This window comes from Chiloscyllium plagiosum, chromosome 4 (genome assembly GCF_004010195.1).
Source record: "Chiloscyllium plagiosum isolate BGI_BamShark_2017 chromosome 4, ASM401019v2, whole genome shotgun sequence".
Taxonomy (NCBI): domain Eukaryota; kingdom Metazoa; phylum Chordata; class Chondrichthyes; order Orectolobiformes; family Hemiscylliidae; genus Chiloscyllium; species Chiloscyllium plagiosum.
This window is the reverse complement of record NC_057713.1, coordinates 129,261,642-129,287,047: the sequence shown is the minus strand read 5'-3', so window position 1 is coordinate 129,287,047 and position 25,406 is coordinate 129,261,642. Positions and strand designations below refer to the sequence as shown.

Sequence of the window (25,406 nt, the reverse complement as noted above, 5' to 3'; positions counted from 1 at the left end):
CAATATTCTGACCAATAAAAGAAAGCATACCAAACGCCGTCTTCACTATCCTATCTACCTGCGACTCCACTTTCAAGGAGCTATGAACCTGCACTCCAAGGTCTCTTTGTTCAGCAACACTCCCTAGGACCTTACCATTAAGTGTATAAGTCTTGCTAAGATTTGCTTTCCCAAAATGCAGCATTTCGCATTTACCTGAACTAAACTCTATCTGCCACTTCTCGATGAGTCGGCATTTGTTCCTATTAATACTGAATGGACTCACAAACTCCTAACATTCGCCTGTACCTGTGTTTTTGTTTTTGCCACCGTTTACCTTTAATTAACTTAACTCTGTGATCTGCCTGTATTGCTCACAAGACAAAGCTTTTCACTGTGCCTCAGTACACATGACAATAAATTCAATTCAAATGAATAATCAGAGCAATATTCTCACTTTAGCCTTTCTTTCATCAGTCTGTCTGATTAAACTTGCTGATGAAGGGCTTTTGCCCGAAACGTCGATTTTTCCTGTTCCTCAGAAGCTGCCTGACCTGCTGTGCTTTTCCAGGACCACTCTAATCCAGACTCTGATCTCCAGCATCTGCAGTCCTCACTTTTGCCTGCCTGATTAAACTTGCTGTGTGTCACAAGATTTATGTCCCCACCTATGTAAGATCTGGAGGATGTATTTCACCTGGCTACAACAGCCTTCTAAAGAGGTACTTCAAAGATTAAGAACGATATTTTCAAATATGTTGGAGGAAACAGCAAATGTTAGAGCTGGAGCTTGAAAGACAAAACAGAGTGTATGGGGGACAAAAAGCACAGTCGCCTAATTTCTTTCAATACTGCACCAAATAAAATGAGAAAATCCAAGGGCTTACCTTCAGTGCCATTTGGTGTCATAGAATTATTATTGATGCAGGAGTTGTCAAGTTTGGGACTATTGGGAGATTCACTATTTCCACTCAGGCGACCGTGTGGACTCGCTAGATCCTGCATTTCCATAGACCTACCAACAAGAAATAATCCTTGTTTCTTTATGAAAAATATTTTTAAAAGTACACGCTTGATCTCTATAAGGGGCCAAGGATTATGGGAAGATCAGGCAGCGTTAGGCCACTGTCAGCTCAGTCATGGCTTAATTGAATGGCTGTACAGGCTTCAGAAGGGACAAACTGCCCTATCTCTATTCCTACTACTTCTGTTCTTAAACACCAGGCAGATTTAAATCATTCGGAACTTGTTTTGAGAAAAGTGCACTCATTTATCTTTGGCAGTCATCCACTCCAACCCAAAAATTCAACCCAAATATTGGTTAGAAAGGTTAGATTTTGTTGAAGCTTGCACTCATGAGGACATTCAGAAGTTTACCAAGGTAAAGGAGAACAGTATTTGTATTTTTTTAAGAGAGTGCTGCTAGTTAGAGGTGCATTCTGATTAATACAGATGTTGCCATGGAGAATGCACCAAAAAAAAAATTAACTTTTATGGAACATTTAAAAAGAAATCACAAATCTGAAAATGATGTATGGTTTTAACTGCTGGGTAGGTGATCAGAGATATAATATGCTGCACAACCAAAACACTTTGCATCAGCAAAATGTCAAAATCCTTTCTTAGAAAATAATATAAAAAACAGAACACAAAAACTAGTGTTTAAACATTACTACCATATCTAGTAATCAGCATTTCAGAAATGCCATCTTTTAACAGTGACAATACTCAAAACAGTTTAATCAAAATTGCGACCATGCACAACTTGACAGAAATGTCACCAACTGCCTTTGTCGTAATTAACTTTCTTCAACATTGATGCTCTGCATTTAATCTAAACTAGTATAAATTCTCAATTTATTGATGTTATAATCAAACCATCCTTTGTAATTATTTGAATGTGATTTAAAAGTCTCATGTTAACATTATCGACATGATGTAAAGTTTTTGGAGAAATAAGACATCTCCCAAAAATGATACGCAAGTTTAGTTTGAATCAGCCATCCAACGCTCCACCCAACTTGAGAATTGCAAACTGAACTGACAGGGAATGAGGCATTCTTGATATATATGTTTACTCCAGCTCTTAACTCTTAATTGCTTCTTTGTTTCCTTCACAGCATGAAAAACATTAAAACGTTATTATGCTTTCCGATTTGTTTGCTTTTTGGATTATATTAAGCATGTCCTATTGAAAAGGATTAAAATTTACACCCATACAGTTTGTAAATGATTTAGACTGCTGTAGTAATTTGGAGTACTTCAGTTACCACAAGAAAAACAGAGAAGGTTAAACAACATTTCTGGTATCTATTTGATTTCTGACTGAGTCCACATCTCACACAAAGCCAAATCAATTAAACAGGTTAGTCTATGAGGTAAGTGCACTGTCTGATTATTTAATTTATTATCATTTGTGGAACTGGAAGATTTGTATCAGCAAGACATGATCCAAAATATCTGCAAGATTCTCAGTATTCACTCTGCACTTGATCATTAAAGGGCACATTATTTTAAAATCTAATGATTTATCACAGCTGTACAAATTTTCAACTCCAAAAGTATTTTAAAAATCCTGTGATATTAACAATTGTGGATCTAGTGTCACAAATGCTATATTAAAACTCAACCTTGAAATATTTGAAATTTATTTCGCTACTCTGCACAATCAGCACACAAAAATGAGTAATAATTCAGAAGTGAAATGTAAAAATTTTATAGTATTCATAAATAATAAGTATTGTGGAATTAGTGTAAACTTACTTTATTATTTGAAATGCATGTTCTTGAAATCATTGTTAGAAGTTTTACGTTTTTGAATGTAGCATAGAGCAAGCACAGACAATGTTTAATCATAACGCATTCGGTAAAATTTCAACAATGCTCTTACCTGGAACCTGGCAGATCTGAAACATTGGAATCAGGTCGAGTTTTTTTTCACCTGCCAGTCAAGAACAAAACAGCTCCTTGTTATTCAAGTGTTACGGCTCACCATATTCCCGAACAATAGCTTGAAAAAAAAACATTCTTCCCATTTATCAGCAAGGAGAGACTCTGTAACAGAGAATCACATTGTCTTTCAGTTGATCTTTTGTGCCATTTCCTCCTACAGGTCTTTTCTCCTCCCCATAACAGGGAAAGCAGCCAAATGATGAGAAGGTGATTCATCACTTGGTTAGACAGCTGCAAACTGGATTAACCCTCCCTGCAGTCACACATGTAAAGGAGCTTTGTGAAGGTAAAGCAGCAAAAACTGGCTGGAAGCAGGGGATGCCTGAAAATGGACTTATTAAACAGAAGCATTTCACCTCCAGCAACTTTAGATCTTTTACCTTCCACTCACGTAATCAAATACCATCATTATTCCCTCCCTGAGCTCCAGAACTGTCATTGATAATGTCAGTTAATTTAATCAGCTATGCAGATGCACTGTACTGTATTTCAGATCACAGCCATTAAACTTTACACTTTTATATGTAAACAACGCAGATTTAATCATTCTTCTAAACTCATTACCAAAGTATCCCAGATATTAGACAATTTTTACAATTCAATTTTCTGATATTGTTCAAATAATGTTAACCATTAAAGAGTGGCATGGTGTCACAGAATAAAGATTCTTTATTGGAGAAATGAGAAGAAAATTCCTGAAACTTTACTGTTTTTAAAATGTCACGTAAACCATAATTTGCTATCCAAGTCATTTAGAGTATTGTTTATTGCAAGGGGAATGAAATATAAAGGTAGGGACCATGTGCTACAATTGTATAAGGCTTCATTGAGACGACATTTGCAAGGCTGTGTACAGTTTTAGCCTCTTAGGAAAATGTATGATATTTGGGAATGTGGAGATTGGGTGGAAGACTGGCACTGAGGAGATGATCAGCCATGATCTGGAAATGGTTGGGCAGGCTCTTTGGGAAATAGTAGCGATTTTCCTGATAACATTAGAAGCCATTCTGACAAGACTCACTTGACTGATTCCTGACTATAATGTGATGAATCATGATATTATCAAAAGGTCAAGCTGGTTTAAGGGGCCAAATGGCTTACTCCTATTCCTAATTCATGTAGTCATATGTATGTACAATTGAAAAATAACATTAAAAATGTATGGTTTATCTTTAACGCACATACTACAGAGGGCACGCCCTCCTAAAAGCATTAACAAACATTTCATCCATTATGGCTACTGATCTTGGTCGAAGATTCATGATGAAGATGCACTTATAAAAATTATCTCAGATAGAATTATTTCACAAAAGGTCTTGTTATCAATCTCAATGTAAAGAAATTTCAGAGCTGATTAGATAAATGAATAAAATTAAACTACAAGTCACAGTCGGACTTGTAAATTGTATAGTGGATGGAAAGGTTTTCAAAGTTCCTTCAAAGCATGAACTGAAATGAAGTTTACAGGATTTTCCATCCTGAAGATATTGCAGAATTAAAGCTTAAAAGTTCTCATTGGATTCAACTCGCTCTCCAAGATTGGAGGATAAAAAGCCTCTGTTCCTGTGAAGTACTGAGGGAATGCTGCACTGTCAGAGGTACCATTAATAAAAGCAAATTACTGCGGATGCTGGAATCTGAAACCAAAAGAGAAAACGCTGGAAAATCTCAGCAGGTCTGCCAGCAACTGTAAGGAGAGAAAAGAGCTGATGTTTCGAGTCTATCTGACCCTGCCTCCATCACACTTACAGGCTGTGCATTCCAGATCAGAAAGACTCGCTGTGTGAAAACACTTTCTCCTCGCGTCACTATTATTTCTTTATCCATCCTTCATAATTCTGAATAACCCTCACAAATACTTTCTTAACCTTTTTTTTCTCAACGGGAAACAAGCTCACGTTCCCCAATATTTCTACAGGACTGAAATTCCTCATCTGTGAAATCAATTTTAACGGAACTTCCTTGCTTTTGTGTGTTTTGTCCCTTTGGATAAAGCTGAGGATGGCGTGTGCTTCATTAACAGATCTCTCAACATTCCCTGCTCCTTTCAATAATTCAGCTCCAAACAGACCCTAGTCCTCTGTTCCTGAAAGACTATACAAAACTCATATCAGCTACTCCTCTCTATTCTGCTTTCACAATTCCTAATCAAATCAAATCTTATTTTGAAAAGATTATTTCCAAAAATTTAAATAAATGTCACTTGGTTTTCGAACAAATCTTTATTTATTCTACAGTATTACAAATGTTGCATAATATGATCAAGCAGTGTCAGCACAGCTTCGTAAAAGGGAAATAATGCTTGAGAAACTTACTAGAATGCTTTGATGGGGATAAAGGGAAAGCGATGGATGTCATATATTGAATTCTCAGAATATTAGATCCAGGAGCAGGATCTACTCAATCTACTCAAGCCTGGTCAGCCATTCAATACCTTCATACCTGATCTTACCTCAGTCTCAACTCCACTTTCCTGCCTCTTCTCCATAACCCTTCAGCCTATTACTAAAAATCTATTTCTTCCTTAAAATTACTCAGTCCCAGCACCCACTGCACTTAGAGTCATAGTCATAGAGATGTATGGAAACAGACTCCTCGGTCCAACCTGTCCATGCCGACCAGATATCCCAACCCAATCTAGTCCCACCTGCCAGCACCTGCTCATATCCCACAGATGCACCTTTGAGAGAAGTAATTTCTCCTCATCACAATTTTAAACCTGCTATCCTTTATTCTTAAACCATGACCTCTCATTCCAGATTGTCCCACATCCTCTCTACCTCTGTTCTGTCAATTCTCTTTAGGATTTTATATACCTTAAATAGTTCTCCTTTCATTCTTCCAAGCTCCAGGGAGTATCGGCCTAAACTGTTCCAATCTTTCTTCATAAGTCGAACCCCTCATCACTGGAATCAATTTAGTGAACTTCCTCTGAACTGCCTCCAATACAACTATATCCCTCCTCTAACAAGAGAACTGTATGAAATACTCCATGTACAGTCTCATTAATGCTTTATATAGTTGTAGCAACACTTTCCTAATTTTGTACTCTATTCATTTAGCAGTAAATGCCAAAATTCCATTTGCCTTCCTTATATACCTGCTGTATCTACTTACTAGCTTTCAGTGATTTATGTATGAGGACACCCAGATCCCTCAGCACTGAATCACTCTGAAGTTTCTTTCCATTTAGATAATAAATTCCCTTTCTATTCTTCCAAGCAAAATAGATAACCTCACATTTATCCACCTTCTGCCAAATTTTTGCCTATTCACCCAACCTGTGCATATCCATTGGTAAATTTGTATATTGCAACTTACTTTCCACCTATTTTAATGACAACTGTGAATTTGCCTTCTGTCCATACATTTGATAAGGTATCACACATTAGGCTACTTAATAAGATAAGAGCCCATGGTGTTGGAGGTAGTATATTAACAGGGAGAGAGGACTGACTAACGAATAGAATGTACAGCACCTGATGTACAACCTCCACAACCACCTTACGAAGGAGCAGTGCTCCGAAAGCTAGTGCTTCCAAATAAACCTGTTAGACTATAACCTGGTGTTGTGCAATTTTTTTAACTTCATACATCCCAGTCCAACACCAGCACCTCCAAGTCAGAATGTACTATAGTCAAGTTTGTGGATGACATAAAATAGTTGTGATGAGGAAGTGCTGCTGTCGGATTGGGGTGGGCAAAGTTTAAAATCACACGACACCAGGTTATAGTCCAACAGGTTTATTTGGAAGCACTAGCTTTTGGAGCGCTGCTCCTTCATCAGGTGGTTGTGGAGTATAAGATCATAACACACAGAATTTATAGCAAACGTTTACAGTGTGATGCAACTGAAATTATATATTGAAAGAGACCTGGATTGTTTGTTAAGTCTCTCATCTTTTAGAATGAACATGTTGATTCCAGTTATAGAGTCATAGAGATGTACAGCACGGAAACAGACCCTTCAGTCCAACACGTCCATGCCAACCAGATATCCCAACCCAATCTAGTCCCACCTGCAAGCACCTAGCCCATATACCCATCCAGATGCCTTTCAAATGTTGCAATTGTACTAGCCTTCACCACTTCTTCTGGCAGCTCATTCCATACATGTACCACCCTCTGTGTGTAAATGTTGCCCCTTTGGTCTCTTTTATATCTTTCCCCTCTCACCCTAAACCTATGCCCTCTAGTTCTGGACTCCCTGAACCCAGGGAAAAGACTTTGTCTATTTATCCTATCCATGCCCCTCATGATTTTATAAACCACTATAAGGCCACCCCTCAGCCTCCGATGCTCCAGGGAAAACAGCCCCAGCCTATTCAGCCTCTCCCTATAGCTCAAATCCTCCAACCCTGGCAACATCCTTGTAAATCTTTTCTGAACCTTTTCAAGTTTCACAACATCTTTCCAATAGAAAGGAGACCAGAACTGCACGCAGTTTTCCAACAGTGGCCTAACCAATATCCTGTACAGCCGCAACATGACCTCCCAACTCCTGTACTCAATACTCTGACCAACAAAGGAAAGTATACCAAACGCCTTCTTCACTATCCTATCTACCTGTGACTCCACTTTCAAGGAGCTATAATCCTGCAATCCAAGGTCTCTTTGTTCAGCAACACTCCCTAGGCACCTTACCAATAAGTGTATAAGTCCTGCTAAGATTTGCTTTCCCAAAATGCAGCACCTCACATTTATCTGAATTAAACTCCATCTGCCACTTCTCAACCCATTGGCCCATCTGATCAAAATCCTGTTGTAATCTGAGGTAACCTTCTTCGCTGTTCACTACACCTCCAATTTTGGTGTCATCTGTAAACTTATAACTTATACCTCTTAAGCTCACATCCAAATCATTTATATAAATGATGAAAAGTAGTGGTCCCAGCACCGATCCTTGTGGCACTCCACTGGTCACAGGCCTCCAGTCTGAAAAACAACCCTCCACCACCACCCTCTGTCTTCTACCTTCCAGCCAGTTCTGTATTCAAATGGCTAGTTAAACCAGGTATTCCATGAGGTCTAACCTTGCTCACCAGTTACCCATGGGGAACCTTGTCGAATGCCTTACTGAAGTCCATATAGATCACATCTACCGCTCTGCCCTCATCAATCCTCTTTGTTACTTCTTCAAAAAACTCAATCAAGTTTGTGAGACATGATTTCCCATTCATAAAGCCATGTTGACTATCCCTAATCACTCCTTGCCCATCCAAATACATGCACATCGTGTCCCCCAGGATTCCCTCCAACAACTTGTCCACCACTGATGTCAGGCTCACTGGTCTATAGTTCCCTGGCTTGTCCTTACCACCTTTCTTAAACATTGGCACCACGTTAGCCAACCTCCAGTCTTCCAGCACCTGTGACTATTGATGATACAAATATCTCAGCAAGAGGCCCAGCAATCACTTCCCTCGCTTCCCACAGAGTTCTAGGGTACACCTGATCAGGTCCTGGGGACTTATCCGCTTTATGCATTTCAAGACATCCAGCACTTCCTCCTCTGCAATATGGACATTTTTCAAGATGTCACCATCTATTTCCCTACATTCTATATCTTCCATGTCCTTTTCCACAGTAAAAACTGATGCAAAATACTCGTTTAGTATCTGCCCCATCTCCTGCGACTCCACACAGGATCTTTGAGGAGCACTATTGTCTCCCTAATTACCCTTTTATCCTTAATGCATTTATCTTTCATATGTAAATCGCAGACCTTTTTTAAAGTTACATTCTCAAGTGAACTTTAACAACTGGTGTCATGTCAATCCAGATAATGCAGCAATCATAGTGTCATACAACTGAGACGCTTTACTTAACAGCAGTCTAGGTTTGTTCAATATGTTGTATTGAATAGCTACCTGATGAAGGAGCAGCGCTCTGAAAGCTAGTGCTTCCCAATAAACCTGTTGGACTATAAGCTGGTGTTGTGTGATCTTTAATAAAATAGGTGGGAAGGCACGTGTTGAGGATGACACAGATCCTCAGAGATAAACAGGTTACCTAAGCAGCAGTATTCAAAAACCTGGCAGATGGAAGACAAGGAGGAGAAATGTGAGGTCATGCGCTTTGGTGGAATAGAACAGATAAGCTGAATGTTATTTAAATTGAGACAGACCGCAGTATGTTACGGAAGAATTGGGAGTCCTCATCCATGCACAAAAAAGCCACAAAAAAGCTAGCATCCAAGTTCAGCAAGTCATAATGAAGGCAAAGTTAAAAATCACACAATACCAGGTTCAAGTCTAACAGGTTATAGCCTTTTTTTATTGGTTAGGTTAGATTCCCTACAGTGTGGAAACAGGCCCTTCGGCCCCACAAGTCCACACCGACCCTCTGAAGAGTAACCCATCCAGACCCATTTCCCTCTGACTAATGGGCAGTTTAGCATGGCCAATTCACCGGACCTGCACATCTTTGGACTGTGGGAGGAAATCAGGTGTGAGTTTTTAACATTATCCACCCCAGTCCAACACCGGCACCTCCAAGTCATAATGAAGGCAAATAGAATATTAGCCTTTATTTCAAAGGGAATGGAGTATAAAAGTAGCAAGGTTTTGCTAAAGCTATACAAGGCACTAGTCAGACCACAGCTGGAATCATGTTAATGGTTTTGCATCCTTTGTCTTGAAGGGAATTTACATTGACAGTGGAAACAGTCCAGATAAGGTTCACTAGGCTGATCCTCGATATGAAGGGACTGTCTCATGAGAAGAGATTGAGTAGGTTGGGCCTATACCCACTGAAATACAGAAGAATGGCAAGTGACCTTATTGAAACATATAAGATCCTTATAGGATTGGACAGTGTAGATGTGGAAAGGTTCTTTCCCTCTGCAGGACAGACTAGGACCAGAAGGCATCATCTCAGAATGAGGGAGTCTCCAAGTTCAGTCAGAGGAGGAATTTCTTTTGTCAGAGGGTTGTGAATGTTTGTAATCCCTAACTGCAGAGGGCTGTGGAGGATGGGTTGATAAGAACCATATATACTCAGGTAAAAGTTGAATGTTTTTAGACTTTTATTAAGGTTAAATTTATGGGGTTGACTATTACATGGATACTACTTTTGAGGGGGTGCAATTCATGCTCCAGTCCAAAATATGAGTGCTATGGGGAACTGAGCTCAGCTGAGCTGCACACAAAGGGAGGCTTTCACCTGACTCTGACCTGATCCGTCTTATACTTTTGCGCCAAATCCGAACATTTCCCTCAGTTTTCTCTCACCTACTGTTGTTTTAACTTCTCACTCAAACATTTTAAGCTTTTACTTCTGATAAAAAAAGTTATCAGACATTTGACTCTCATACAGTCTCACTGATCATTGTAGCCGTAACTTTTATGTACAGGTTAATACCTTGCCTCACAAATGTTGATCTGTTATCGGTGAAGAATTAGAGTCAACTTTTACATGAGATATATGGAAAATTATAGATGTTTTATCCACAAATAGGGGGTCAACATTTACATGAGATTCACTTTTACTCGAGTATGTACAGCATATTCAAGTCCAAGATAGACCGAATTTTAATCAGTAAGAGAATGAAGGGACAATGGGGAAAAGGCTGGAGAGTGGAGTTGTAGATTATCAGATCAGTCACGATGTTATTGAATTGTGGAACAGATTCAATGGGCTGAATGGCCCACTTCTGCTCCCAAGCTTTATGCTCAGCAGTGATTGCCTTGCCACAGTGCAGTTCCTCAGCCATACGGGCAATTTTTAATACGGCATTGATCACCAAGTTGTAAATCATCTTCTCACAGTATGGAAGTCTGCCAAAGAACTATTGGAGGAAATTACAGACTGAGATACTCATTTACTTTCTTAATTTGACTTAAAATACATCCTTATTCCTGTCTAATAAAGGAAAAATTGAGATAAACTGAGACCTAATTGACAGTTTTCAATTCAACAAAAATAGATAAATACAGGTTCAAAATTATGAATTATGCTATGACTAGCTCAGCACATTTTGTAACAATGCAACTAAAAAAATCTATCAGCAATGTAAAATGCAGGCTAATTACTTTCATAAATAGATAATCTGCTTATTAATCATTTGTTCACTGAGTGAATGTCCTATTTCAAGGGCAGATACTGATTTTTAAAAATCACAATGTTAAAGTGTCTGTTTCTAAGCTGTATGACTCTATGACTCTAATTGTAAATTGTACATTTGAATGAATTGAATAAGAATAAAGAGTAAACAATATTAAATTTAGCTGCAAATAATTAAAGTTAGTTAAGCCTTGTCATCACTTTACTTATTAACTGACTGCAATTTTTACTCAATCAAACCAAACTAAATTTGGCAAAAAGGAGTTAAACTTTGGTTGTGTAAAATCGAGTAATTAGTTTGTTACAATCGCCATGGGGGAAATGAGAAACTAAAATAGCCAGAATTACTGAATGAACTCCAAATGAAGAAATTATCCAAAAGAGTTCATTTCTTGTAACATCTGCTTTAAATGACTCAGAACCAATGTGAATTAAATGTGAATTAATAGGCAAGTGATACTTTATATAAAAAAGGTAAATTTCACTTCAAGTAGTCAATCCAACATTGATACCTCTTAAATAACCACCATCACCCATATCATTTCCCACACACTTGACACTATGTAACTCCACAGTTCCACAACAGAAAAGATTTTTATCTGACAGAAGCTTTCAGCTCGAGATTCACAGGTTGGATTATCAACAACACGACAAACTTCTCTGATGTCTCTCTTCTTCATATCATGACAACCTGTTGGTGTAGTTTTCCAAAGTTCTTTCTCAACCAACCAACAACACCATGGCACAATTTGGCACTTCTGGGGTAAAAGAAACCATGCTCGTTAGCATCTCAACTATTGACACAGTTTCCCAACTTTTAGTCCTTTTTAGTCAACACAGTGCCTCTAAGAATTTATTTATCCTTTTCTGTCAAACACAGAAAACAGACCCATTTCCTCACAACAGTTCAGTGTGTTCCATTTTTCTGTATCTGCCTGTTTTCTCTCTCTGTCTGTCATGTGGAACGGATTGTTAGTTTTCCTATCTCCTCTTTGTTTGTCTTCTCAGTTATTGGCCAAGAGGCTTCTGCATTTTAACTTCTTTTCTGTTGGTTCTGCTTCAAGGTTAAGGGTCATCAGGTCACATGGAATAATATTTCTTACTATTCAAAAAAATTGCAATTGATCTCTTCACAATTGCTGTAAACTATTAAAAGTGCTTCCTCAGCATTCTTGAATTATAGACTCCACTGTTATGTTAGAGGTATTGCAGATTTTCCTCATTATACTGTTCTCAAGTCAAACAGTATTACAGCTCTAATAAAATTATTTTATAGTAAAGACAATGTAATACCGTCGTTAGTATTTTAGAACTACAAAGTATTGCTACTTAACATTGATAGGGCTCAGTGGTTAGAACTGCTCCTCGCAGTGCCAGGGACCTGGGTTCGATTCCACCCTTGGGTGACTGTCTGTGTGGAGTTTGCAAGTTCTCCCCATGTCTGCGTGGGTTGCCTCTGGGTGCTCCAGTTTCCTCCCACAGTCCAAAGATGTGCAGGTTAGGTGGATTGGCCATGCTACATTGCCCATAGTGTCCAGACATATGCAGGCTAGGTGGATTAGCCATGGGAAATGCAGGGTTACAGGGATAGGGTTTGTGTCTGGGTGAGATGTTCTTCAGAGGGTCAGTGTGGACTCCATGGGCCAAGTGACTTGTTTCTATGCTGAAGGGATTTTATGATTCTATCATTTTGAAGGTTCCAATATGATATTAGTAAAGGCAGCATGACAAAATGTGAATGTAAATTTATTACAGTTCTTATTGATAATAAATCAAGGCATAATATCTATTGATCACTTGACAGAAGTCCAGCAACTACTGTAGAACTATTTCTAGTCAAAGAGACCCAGTCTGAGAATGAGGGCCAAATCATTCAGTTGAGACATTAGAAAGCACTTCTGCATACAAAGGGTGATAGAGGTTTGAAATTATCTTCCATAAATGGCAGTTGATGCTAAATTAGTTGGTGGTTTTAAGTCTGAGGTAGATAATTTTTTGTTAAGCAAAGGTATTAAGTGATATTTGCCAAAGGCAGGTATAGGGAGTTAAGCCACAGATCAGCCATGATCTCATTGAATGGCGGAGCAGACTCAAAGGGCTGAATGGCCTCTGCCTATTCCTATGTTCCGCACCTTCAGCTGTACAATGAATAGAAGAACTATTGTACTGGAAAGCCTGCTCATTACTGGAATATCAAGTTTGACCTCATTTCCCTTTTGTCTTTAGAGGAAATTTTGTACATTCCACAGCAGGATGAACTAAATATTCGTCATTTATATTGATTAAGACAATAGCCCAGTGAAAAGAATGAGAATAGTTTTGTTTTGGCTAATTTGCTTTACTTATCATTAGTAAGATGAAAAATGTAGCAACAACTTTGTGCTAGTAAACCAGTGGTGATTTCATTTCATTCAATTACAGAGGCATTTGTAAAACTGCATTTATAAAATGAGAAAATAGTGTTTCTATGATTCCCCTAAAAATGTGACTTTATAAAAGACATTCTAACTGTATTATAATACATATTTTTATGATGCTTACTGTGAAGATCCAATGGAATTGCCTGACTTAAGTAAGTTTCTGTACTTAATTAAGAACTTTCACTATATCACAACACATATTAACAATGTAAAGGTATGAGCTACATCTAGTGACACTAGTCCTTCTGCAATAATGAATACAAATTGCTAGCAGGTGATATGGCCCAGGTGAGTAGAAATTGTTGGCTCTAAAGCACAAAGAAATCTATCCTTTGCTAACAGAGTATTGTCTAAAAACTCTGCATTCAGCATCTTTGATGTGCATTTCAATTCAACCCGAACCCAGTAACTCTTTGATGTTTTCAGTACAAAGCCAGAGGAGATGAAGCATTCTAAGTGCCATCAATTCAACAAAGCAACTCTTACAGCCCTGTTTATACTTTTTTTTAAGTGTTTCGCTCTGCTTGGTAATTTTACTTTTAAATATATTAGACTATCAAAACAAAGATTTTTTTTATTAAACTGCAATAAAAACAGAATATAGACAGTGGGTCATTTAACTGGAATGTGTTAGTATTCCAGATGGTTTCATTTACCAAGGTCTAACACCTGTGATGAACCTAATTTAGAGAGATCCTATTCATCATGGTAATATTTTAATCTCCTGCTTTTTTTCTGATAAGGAATTAGTTTCACTAATAGAACTAATAAACACTAAGTGTTTACCAGTGTAAGCTTCTATACAGAATGGTACTTCAACATACTGGATGCAATAATCAGTATGAAGGTTCGCATGGATTTTTGATTCTTTTTGGAACTTAAATTAGAACATTATACATTTAAAAGAATTCTCCTGAATTTGTTGGCATAAAAACTGCAAATTGCAATTACGCAGTATCTTTAATTTGGACAAATATCTCAAAGTGCTTCAAAAGAGGTGTAATATTGCAGAAGGTTCAAATATTCAAAATATTCTTGCAAACCAAGAGAACTATGATGATAATATGAACGTATATCAAGTTTTAGTAACTTGCTTTTACATTACATTGACATTGTTCTTTGTCAACTTAGTATTATTACACTTCATGATGTTTTGGTTGGGGCAGCAACACAATTATTTCTATCCATTAAAAAAATTGTTCAGCTTCAATATTTTTGTCCTAAATTACATCCAAATTCATTCAAGTCTATAATCAAACATGTCCTTATGATGGTCCCGTTTTATTTCTGAATGTGATGTTTTACTATCTGGATAATAAAAATGGCTTTTCGGCACAGATTCTACACCTTCAGTTTTCCACATGACAATTTTCTTCTGATTTATTTAATTGTTTAAATTCTGATGAATTATAGTAACATAGCAATTGGAAATAAACAGTATCAGTTTTAATAAAATATGTTAGTGAGTAAAAGATATAGAGGGATAACAATATCCATGGGTACTTCGACCTGATTCATTTATTCGAATCCAAATATCTCTACATCATTTGTGCTTGATTATTGATGCACACATCTTGCTGTACTTCTTCCAATGCAGTAAAAAATAAACGTCAACATTTTGAAAAGATCAGTTTACAGCACTTCAAACTAACTAAACTTCAAAACCCACCTGAATTTCCACAATAACCAAGAAAAATATATCCTCGGAGAATTCATTTTCAAACGAGATGCAATTTGAACGTAATTTGATAAAATGATGAAACATAAAATTACTGTATTTTATTAGGTAAAATTTAGATCAAAACAAAATTTATAGCTCAAAATGTATCAAATATTTTGAAGATGTTGAAAAAACTAAGCAATCAGGATATTTGTAACCAAGTATTGGTTAATATATTAAAGGTTTCTTTTTTTCCATATGATCACTTCATAAATAAAAGAAGAAATAAAAGCAAGTTGTTTTCAACGCATTTTCTTCATGTTTAAACATTAAATTAAAAACATATTGCAACTTGACAAAAACAGTAAATATTAACTGAAATCAATGAAGTACCTTCACTCACAAAAAAACTCAAAAGCCTAATGCAGCCACAAGACAGAATAAACAACATTTGTAAAATAAACAATTCATTAGCTCAGTTGCAATTATTTTAATTAAAGTATCATTTCTCTTTAAATAGTAATTTGCTGTAGACCCACAGCCATGAACATTTCCAATTTGTTTCTTTTGTTTTGTTGAATCTGACATACTGTTTTAGCCATCTGCCTGAATTGCTACATTAAATCTGTTAATGCTGTGCTCTTCAACCCCAGAAATTATTTCCAGAAGGGAAACGCTTTGAGAGATGATCAAACAAGGTTTAAGGTAGACATTTTATCACATTTTCCCTACCGCAGAGCCGGTAGAAAATGAGAAGGTATTCTTTCGCTTAGTGTTTAAATTCCAAAAATCGTAACTTCAATTTACAAGTAAAATACAACATAAAATATTAAATACCCAGACATTTCAGTTTTGAATAATATGAATAAGGTAAAGTTTCTGAATTTTAGTCACATACGAGGTTCAGCTTCTCAAAAGATTATTTCTTAGCATCTAGTATGCTACAACGATTAAGAAACACCTTTTTTGAGAATTTTTCAACGAGTATGCATATACTTTACTTCTATCAAAATTTCCTTCAGTGTTTTCATGTACATATGAACTATCAAAGTTTGCACGTCAGAAGAGTAAAATATTAAGGTATAAAACGACACCTGAATGCAAACATTCATTCTTATAAATCACTTTCCAAGTAGATTTTAAGGAATCTGGACAGAAGGAGTAAATTAATTCTAACCCTTAACAGCAGTCAGGGCACCACAGGGTGCTAGCACCTCTACACATCCAGCTGCCAGTAATTTTTTTGCCACGAATCTAAACCATTTATTACTTCTAAGGCTGCCACATGAGGACCTTACAGTCTTTGATATCCGTTTGCAAAAATATTCTCACATTTAAGGAGATTTGCATAAGCCACCTCAGGGATGAAGTGCAAATATATATATCAGAAACAAAACTATTCCACCTTGCCTTAATTATTAGCTTTTATGGGACTACAGTTTGCAATTACAGTGTATTGTTTTATGCCAAATATTTATCAAACGTACACTGCTAGGCAGACTACAACACAGAAATATAAATCAAACAGATTATCTAGCTTAATGTTAGTTATTATTTTTATACTTGTTTGGCATCGCATTTTTTTTTAAGAAAAGGCAACATTTCTAATATAACCAACAATCATTCACAATACTTTTTGACTTTCACTTTTAAAGTGAATTTGATAATATTTACTCTTGCAGCGGGTAGCACCTCTTTCCTTCAAATCTGCCCCTTTGTAAAAGAATGTTTGCTTTAATTTGTTTTTTTTTCTCATGCTCACATAAATTTACAGTTGGCTATACAAACTAAGATTATGTCTCCATCATTTCAAGACAAAAACATGGTGAATGTGACAAATGCATTTAAAGAGTTCTACTGAAAAATATGAAATAAACAGTACATTAAGGGAAACTTAATCCATACAAATAAAGATACCTTTCAAAGAACATCGACAAATGGTGTAATATCAAGCTGCAAAATTAACAAAGCAACAGTCAAAAAGAATGGTGATGATAGCTTATGACTTAAAGAAATTGTAACTAAATCTACTTATTAATAATACAATAAAATTTTAATGTTTTGTGTTTATGCAATTCCTATCAAATCGAAACATGGCCCATAGAATGTACCATATCAGAAATTATATTGCGACACAAACATACGTAAAAAACAAATTCAATTTATTTGTAAGCATTTTTGACATATGTTCAGCATAATGACACCCTAATAAATGGAAATGGTTTAATTTAGGACACTATTTATTCTGCTCTGAAATGGCCTCTATGGGGATCTAGTATTTTGCTTTGTGCAAGAAAACTTTAAACTTATTAAGGGATTTGCAGGGTTGACAAGATCATTGAAATTCCTCAGTTTCAAATTTATAACACTCATTTTCATTGAGAAATATACTTTTATGGATCATTGTGTATATTTAAGGGAGCATATGTCAAAGGCAAGATATCAAACATTTTTCCCCTCATCGTATTATTAATCGTAAATGAAAACATCGACAGCAAATCAGTATAACAACTCCCCAAAAAAGGCTACGTTCACCTGCTCTGGGGTGCCATTTAAATTCAGAAGTTGAGAAGAAATGTGTGGAAATGAACCTTAGCAATGAATGGAAGTAACAGGCATGTTATGTCAATATTAAATTAAACCAATATTTCTACAAATTAATGTAATAGTCGCTCTACATTTAAGGATATTCACTCTGCCGCACACATAATTATTGATTAATTATTATAATTAAACCTTATTATGTACAAACACTGTACCATTTAAAACATAAGCTAGGCCTTTCTTTACTAAGTCTCCAGGGCAAATACAGAGAAGGGTTATTCATGCCTCAGAATTGGACAACTGCTGGCAGTCCAATGCAATTTCATTGATTTAGACTTGTACTTACAGCAGCTTAAATGCAAATCCTCCCGAACTCTTCTAGATGCCCTTCAAGCTTCTGAATTCAATAAACCATCATTTCCCAGTGTAATCCTTTTCCCAAATAATGTGAAACTCTGTACTCAATGCACCAATTGTCCAAGTTATATGCAAATAACATAGTAGCAGTTGAGAAGGTTGGAGCAGAGCTGGGTTAGTGCACTCCAGTCACCACTGCAGACTCTGACTGGGGAATGTCTGAGTTTAGCAGTTTCTACAAAGAGGGGGAAAAAAACCCACGGTGGACTTTGACAGGAAGACTTAGAATCGGAAATGACACTTGGGAGTACACAGCTACCAGCAAACTGCAGCACCAACCCTCACTTAAGTCAGTGCTCTAAGCAATGTACCTTTTCCCATTAAACAGCAGCAGATAATATCACTGATCCACAGACAAAGAAATGGCAAAAGCTTTATCCTTCCTATTTGTTTGCTCAGTCTTGTGGTTCTGCCCAAGCTGCCTCGGGGCTTTTTGTTTTTGTAATGCAAACCACAGCTTTTCCCCTTGCATCCAGTTCCACTGGTTTAAATGAAACAATAGAAATCAGCACAGCGTTATCCCAGTCCCTTTTAGTAGCTTAAATAAATTCATTATGTAAATGAACAGGTCTGCAGTTTTTGAATAAACAGCTGAGTGTCTGACCTAACTCAAGTATTTCAGCAACAGGCAGCAAGTATATGTTTGTCCAGTGTTTACTGAAAGCTACTGGAACTTTCCACACAGTTTTACCAGATCTGTCAAAATACAACAATGAAGAAAGCAATTTAGCATTCTCACAGGCCTGTATGCAAATATGTTTAGTAATTTAGGCCAAAATACTATGAGGGAACATTTTAAAATCACATTCACATAAAATACAATTTATGGATGTATTTTCCAAGCAAAAGAATGCTGGACATATATTGCAATATTGCAAAATATTTTCTCTCTCTATACATGCACTAGATATATATTTACAATGTATAAGTGCAACACATTATCTCTGGTGACACAAAACATTTGAGATCTACAGCGTTTTGGTTTCAACATTATCAGCTCATTTTGAAATAAGCATAGAACGCACCATCAAATGATTAACTAAACGATGTTCCTGTACCAGTAAATGCCGACTTATTACATTTTTGTTTAAGAAATGATTAAGTCGCGAAAATTAAAACAAATTGCTTTGCAATATTTATTGTGTTATTTTTTCCAATATACATTGAAAACCAAAATATATCAGTAAGGAAATAAAGGTAGTAGTATACCGTTTTTAAATCCCATGAATTATTTCCTTATTCTTAGCTGTTGAAGATATTACATTTCCAACTGTTTTTATGAAACTATAAACAAAGTGAGAACTTTTCACACACTATAACACTTCTGATATCTCTACCTCAAATTAAACTATTTCACGGTTTGAAATGTGCGCTTGCATAGCCGTTTAATTGTGCCTTTTTCAAATTTTATAAGATATTTTGCTCAGTTATCCCCTCCCAATGTAAGATCGTATATATTTAAAACAAAAACATAATAAAGTCTTCCCTTCTGCGTAATTAATGCACAGCTCTGGGCAAACCCAGGGCACTGGTTTTCTCTCTCTCTCTCTGAGTAAACATCCAAACACCAGAGTGTAAAGTGGCAAACAAAGTAAGTGCCGTCACAATATTGATGTGACATGTGCTACTGAGGTTCTGTGAACAAAGTGAAAAATCAGACGAGTCACAAACAATTCTGATACGAAATGCCACTCTCGATCGCACTTTGTGCATGACAGCAAAACTGAGTTTAATAGCAAAACTGAGTTTAATTAAAAACAACTGGAGCTTAATACAAATGAATTAGAAAATCACATTATGCTGAGAGCTGCCAGTCCAACACTTACCTTTCACACAACTTATGAATACAGCAACAAGGGTGTAATTGTCACACGTTAGTCCAGTTCCTGCTAATGTACCTTCCCAAAGTGACACCCGCTTCTGTGCGCTCGCTGATTAAACACACTCCCGATCTTAGAATATTGGAATGTTTAGTAAGTTCCCTCTAAGTTACACACACCTAAGATTTTGTTTTGCTTCTGTGCAGCTAAGGCATTCTGGGATACTCACCTAGCCATATATGGTCAACCAGGTTGAAAGCTAGAGACCTGGTGCTTTGAAATGGAAATCTCTGTTAAGAGACAGCCCTGCTTTGCGGTTCAAAATCATTGCCGCAGCCACGATTTGGTTGGGTTGCTACGTGGTAAAGTTGAGCTTTCACTTGGTTCAAGTTAAAAAAAGAAGGCATGGAAAATGTTCTTCTGCAGAAAAAGTCTTTCTGAAAAAGCAGCATTTGTTCAAAAGTTGTGTTTCTGATCAAAACAATAAGACAACCATCAAAAAATGCCTTTGCCATTAGATTATCTGAAACAAACAATTATTTATACTGAATTGTGCTGAATTACGAAAAGTTCTGATAAAAGGGAATACTTTAACAAATTGGAAGACTTCTGATATTATGAGTCTCATCACTTTTAAAATCAAAAGAGGCAAGGAACAAGGTGAACCTTAAATTAGAATTGCACATTTGTTTGATTTTATTAATGTATGCTAATTACAATAATAGCAGCGTTAACCTACTTTTATGTTCTTTGTTCAAACAGAATTAACATTGCTCAGCAAGTAAAGAAAACAAAAAATGTAAGAGAACAAAATCGTTGCAATGCTTGATGTCTCTTTGGTCTCAAGGTCAAAACTCATCCTTGTTTCAAAGGACTGGTAACTCAATCCATAGACGATTAAGTTCCACAGGCAGGCTAGGTAAAGACATCACTGTCAATGAAATAAAGAATGATCCAACTCCCTTCACCTTCTCCACCCTGTGCACCCACATCCCCCACCCCCCAAAAAAACCTAGTCAGTTGTTTTTCAGGGACCATAAGCATCTAGGCATCTGACTATTTTATTTTTCAATGATAGCGTTTATAGAACTCCTTCCAGCTGAGCACTTGTTAATTTTCCTCATTCAATGCCAATGCATTACCATTCAAACTTGCTTCATGGCAAACTGGCTTAATATTAACAAAAGCAATATTTTACAGATCAAATTAGCAATAGGGAGAGGTTGAATAGGCTAGGGCTGTTTTCCCTGGAGCGTCAAAGGCTGAGGGGTGACCCTATAGAGGTTTATAAAATCATGACGGGCAAAGATAGGATAAACAAACAAGGTCTTTTCCCTGGTGTAGGGAGTCCAGAACTAGAGGGCATAGGTTTAGAGTGAGAGGGAAAAGATTTAAAAGGGACCTAAGGGGCAACTTTTTTATGCAGAAGGTGGTGCATGTATGGAATGAGCTGCCAGAGGAATTGATGGAGGCTGGTACAATTACAACACTTAAAGAGTATCTGGATGGCTATATGAATAGGAAGGGTTTGGAGGGATGTGGGCCGGGTGGTGGCAGGTGTGACTAGATTGGGATATCTGCTTGGCATGGACGAATTGGACCGAAGGGTCTGTTTCTGTGCTGTTCATCTCTATGACTCTATTACTCTAAATTACTTTACTTAACAAGTTATAGAGTCATAGAGCTGTACAGCAGACCCTTCGGTCCAACTTGTCCATGCCGACCAGATAACCTAAATTAATCTAGTCGCATTTGCCAGCATTTGGCCCATATCCCTCTAAACCCTTTCTACTCATATACCCATCCCGATGCCTTTTAAATGTTGCAATTGTACCAGCCTCCACAATTTCCTCTGGCAGCTCATTCAATACACGTACCAACCTCTGCATGAAAAAGTTGCCCTTTAGGTCTCTTTTATATCTTTCCTCTCTCACCTCAAACAAGTCTGTAGTTTAAATAACTACTGTGCTTATCCCACAAAGTGTATATTTAACTGTGAAGTTTTCAAAATGAAGACAATTAACTCATTTTCAGATTTGAAATTAATAAGCTCAAACGTTTATAAAGTCAATAAACTTCAGGCCTTACTCAGAAAAATATGTTTTACAATTTTTTATTATTTGTAATTGTCATGTATGAAGTTTGTGCAGATAGAGATGTTAAAATACTAAAGTATATAACAATATGTAAAACCAGATTCTTTCAATCCACATTTGTATTGTAAGATTTATGATAGAGTCAATTGTGAAAACCTTAGAACACACAAGAAATTAATGTGCAATGTAATGATTTAAAAAGTTAGATTTCTTTCTTTCTTAAATAACCAATGCTATGTTTTAAGGATTATAGATACAATACTATCAAGACAGAAACATAAAATTTAACAAATAAGATACTTTTAAATTATCCTGTATTATCATTATGAAGAAAATGCCTCGATGACTTTGAATAACTATAAGAAAACTGACTAGTCTGCTAAATCCCCAAAGCCTGATAATCTACCTCCTAGAGTACTTGAGCAATTGGTGGTCTTCCTTCAAGATTCTTTAAGCTCTGGACCAATTGCCACAGATTGGAAGGTAGCTTATGTAACCCCATTATGTATTTTAAAAGGGAGGTAGATACAAAATAGACAATTACAGATCAGTGAGTCTGATATTGATAGGGAGGATGCCAGAGTCCATTGTCAAGAATTTTACAGCTGAACACTTTCAAAGTAATAAAATCAGATATAGTCAGCATGGAGTTACAAAAGGGAAATCATGCTTGATAAACCCACTGGATTTATTTGAGGTGGAACTAGTAGAGCTAATCGGGGGAGCCAGTGGATGTGGTTAATTTGGACTTTCAACAAAGTGCCACATAAGAGATTAATGTGTAAAATGAAAGCACTTGGGATTCAGGGTAGTGTATTGAGATGGACAGAAAATTGGTTAGCTGACAGGAAACAAAGATTAGGAATAAACTTTTTTTTCCCAAATGGCAGGCATTGACGAGTAGGCTACCACAGGGATTTGAACAAGGATCCCAGCGATCCACGATATTTGTGGACAATTTCGGTGGAGAGAATTAAATGTCATGTCTGAAAATGTATAGATGGAGAGGTGAGCTGGGAGAATAATCTAGAAATATTGCAGTGTGATTTGGACAGACTGAGTGAGTGGGCAAGTGCATGGCAGATGGAGTATAATGTGAATAAAAGTGAGGTTATCCACTTTAGTAACAAAAGTAGGAAGGCAAATTATTATTTGAATGGCTGTAAAATGGGAGAGGGGAATGTTCAATAAGACCTGGATATCCTCATGCACCAGTTACTGAAAGTAAGCATGCAGTGCACCATGCAGTCAGGAAGGTAAATGGTATGCTGGAGAAAGCAAGGTGCTGGAACAGCACAGCCAGTTAGGCAGCATCCGAGGAGCAGAAGTTGATGTTTTGGGCATGGGGTACAGAGTGATGGTGATTGGTCTTACTGGAGGTTGAAGTGGATAAATTGGAAGGAAGATGGAGGTGGGACAGTTCAAGAGGACGGTGCCTAGTTAGAGGGTTGGCTCTGAGATGAGGGGGGAGGGGAGGGGAGATGAGGAAACTGGTGAAATCGACATTGATACTGTGTGGTTGCAAGGTCCCAAGGCGGGTATGTTGGTATGTTGGTCAAAATAACAAGAGAATTTGAGTACAGGAACAAGGATGTCTTGCTGCTATTGTACAGGGCGTTGATGAGGCCACACCTGGAATATTGTGTGCAGTTTTGGTCTCCTTATCCAAGTAGGGATGTTCTTTCTACAGAGGGATGTCAGCGAAGGTTTACCAGATTGATTCCTGGGATGGCAGGACTGACGAATGAGAAGAGATTGTGTTGGTTAGGATTGCATTCACTGGAGTTCAGAAATATGTGGGGGAGATTTCATAGAAAACTAGATCATTCTAACAGGACTATCCAGAGTAGGTGCATGAAAGGTGGTCTCAATGGAGGCGGAGTTCAGAAGCAGGGGTCATAGTTTCAGGGTCAAATCTTTTACAGCTGAGATGTGGAGAAATGTCTTCACCCAGGGAGTGATGAGCCTGTGGCATTCACTACTACAGAAAGTGGTTAAGGCCAAAACGTTATGCTTTCAAGAAGGAGGTAGATATACCATTTGCGGCTAAAGGGTTTAAGGGATGTTGGGGGAGGGTGGGATTAGGTTATTGAGCTCGATGATCAGCCGTGGTAGTGTTGAATAGCAGAACAGGCTTATGGCAATGAAGGGCCTATCACGTTTCTGTGAATTTTGTAAATTATTTGCTTGAAATCAAAATAAAACAATAACTAACTCTAGAGTATGCAAAAAAAACCATATGTGAGACGTGGCATATTTAGTGCTTGGATCCGTGATTTTTAATTCTATCAATATCACAGTTTTGTGACAATTTTTTTTAGACAAACTTACCATCAAAAGATTTTCATTTAAACAATGAGCTAAAAATATCTGCAAAATGCTCAGAAGGTGCCCACCATTGTTGGTGGATAGTTGGTCCAGAAGCTTCAGAATAGGAGAAAAGGTGCAGCTAAAATTGAATATGCAAAATCTGTCATGTTGCCCACCAATAACATGGTGAAGGTTGTAATTTGCACTTAGTGTTTTTGTTAGTTGCTACATTTACCACATGAATTTCTCATTAAACGCAGCAAAAGCTAAGCCTTGTCACGGCAAGCTTAACTCTCCTTTTGGTGATATAGGAGATGTGAAGTCAATTGACTGTAATTCAACATCTCTGGCCATGAAAATGGTCTATTAATGTGGTGTACTCACATTTCTTAAGCTTTTGTATGTTTTTGGGAGGTTTTGAAAATGTCACATCTTGCACGCAAAACTTTCCTTGCTTACATTTACTTTCTATCATCTTTCTCTCTATCCTAAGTCAATTTTTAATTCCCTCTTTTACTTTGTTCTGTCATGAAGTCATAGATTCATACAGCACAGGAGCAGACCCTTGGTCCAACTTGTCTACACCGACCAGCTATCCCAATCTGATCTAAATTTGATTTGGAGGTGCCGGCATTGGATTGGGGTGTACAAAGTTAAAAATCACACAACACCAGGTTATAGTCCAACAGGTTCATTTGGAAGCACTGGCTTTTGGAGCGCTGCTCCTTCATCAGGTGGTTATCAATCTGATCTAATCCCGTTTGCCAGCACCTCTAAACCCTCCCTATTCATATACCCATCCAGATATCTTTTAACTGTTGTAATTATACCAGCCTCCACCACTTCCTCTGGCAGCTCTACACGTGCACCACCTCCTTGTTTGAAGATGTTACCCTCAGGTCTTTTTAAGTCTTTCCCCTCTCACCTTAAACCTATGCCCTCTAGTTTCGGATCCCCCTCACCCTAGGAAAAAGACCCTCAATATTTACCACATCCATGCCCCTCATGATTTTATAAACTTCAAATAAGGTCATCCCTCAGCCTCAGAAACTCCAGGGGAAAAGCCACAGCCTATTCCACCTTTCCCTATAGCTCAAATCCTCCAGTCCCGGCAACATCCCATAGAAGGGTGACCAGAATTGTA

The 25,406-nt window shown here is 37.3% G+C and overlaps 1 protein-coding gene across 11 annotated transcripts in view; it reads right to left on the bottom strand.

Annotated features, from left to right (window-relative positions):
• The window catches only part of eya1 (EYA transcriptional coactivator and phosphatase 1), a 223,187-nt gene extending 203,223 nt beyond the window's left edge, over positions 1–19,964 (bottom strand). For 2 of the 11 annotated variants that reach the window (XM_043689212.1, XM_043689214.1), the window contains exons 1-2: positions 2,870–3,058; positions 867–994 (exon numbers count right to left, since the gene is read on the bottom strand). In XM_043689212.1, the coding sequence (XP_043545147.1) occupies positions 867–990 (124 nt within the window). In that variant the 5' untranslated portion in view covers positions 991–994; positions 2,870–3,058. Of the gene's footprint in view, positions 1–866; positions 995–2,869; positions 3,064–17,965; positions 18,207–19,862 lie in introns of those variants that run through there. The other 9 variants (XM_043689209.1, XM_043689210.1, XR_006311525.1 and 6 more) reach the window with 9 other exon arrangements.
• Positions 19,965–25,406: the final 5,442 nt, after the last annotated feature.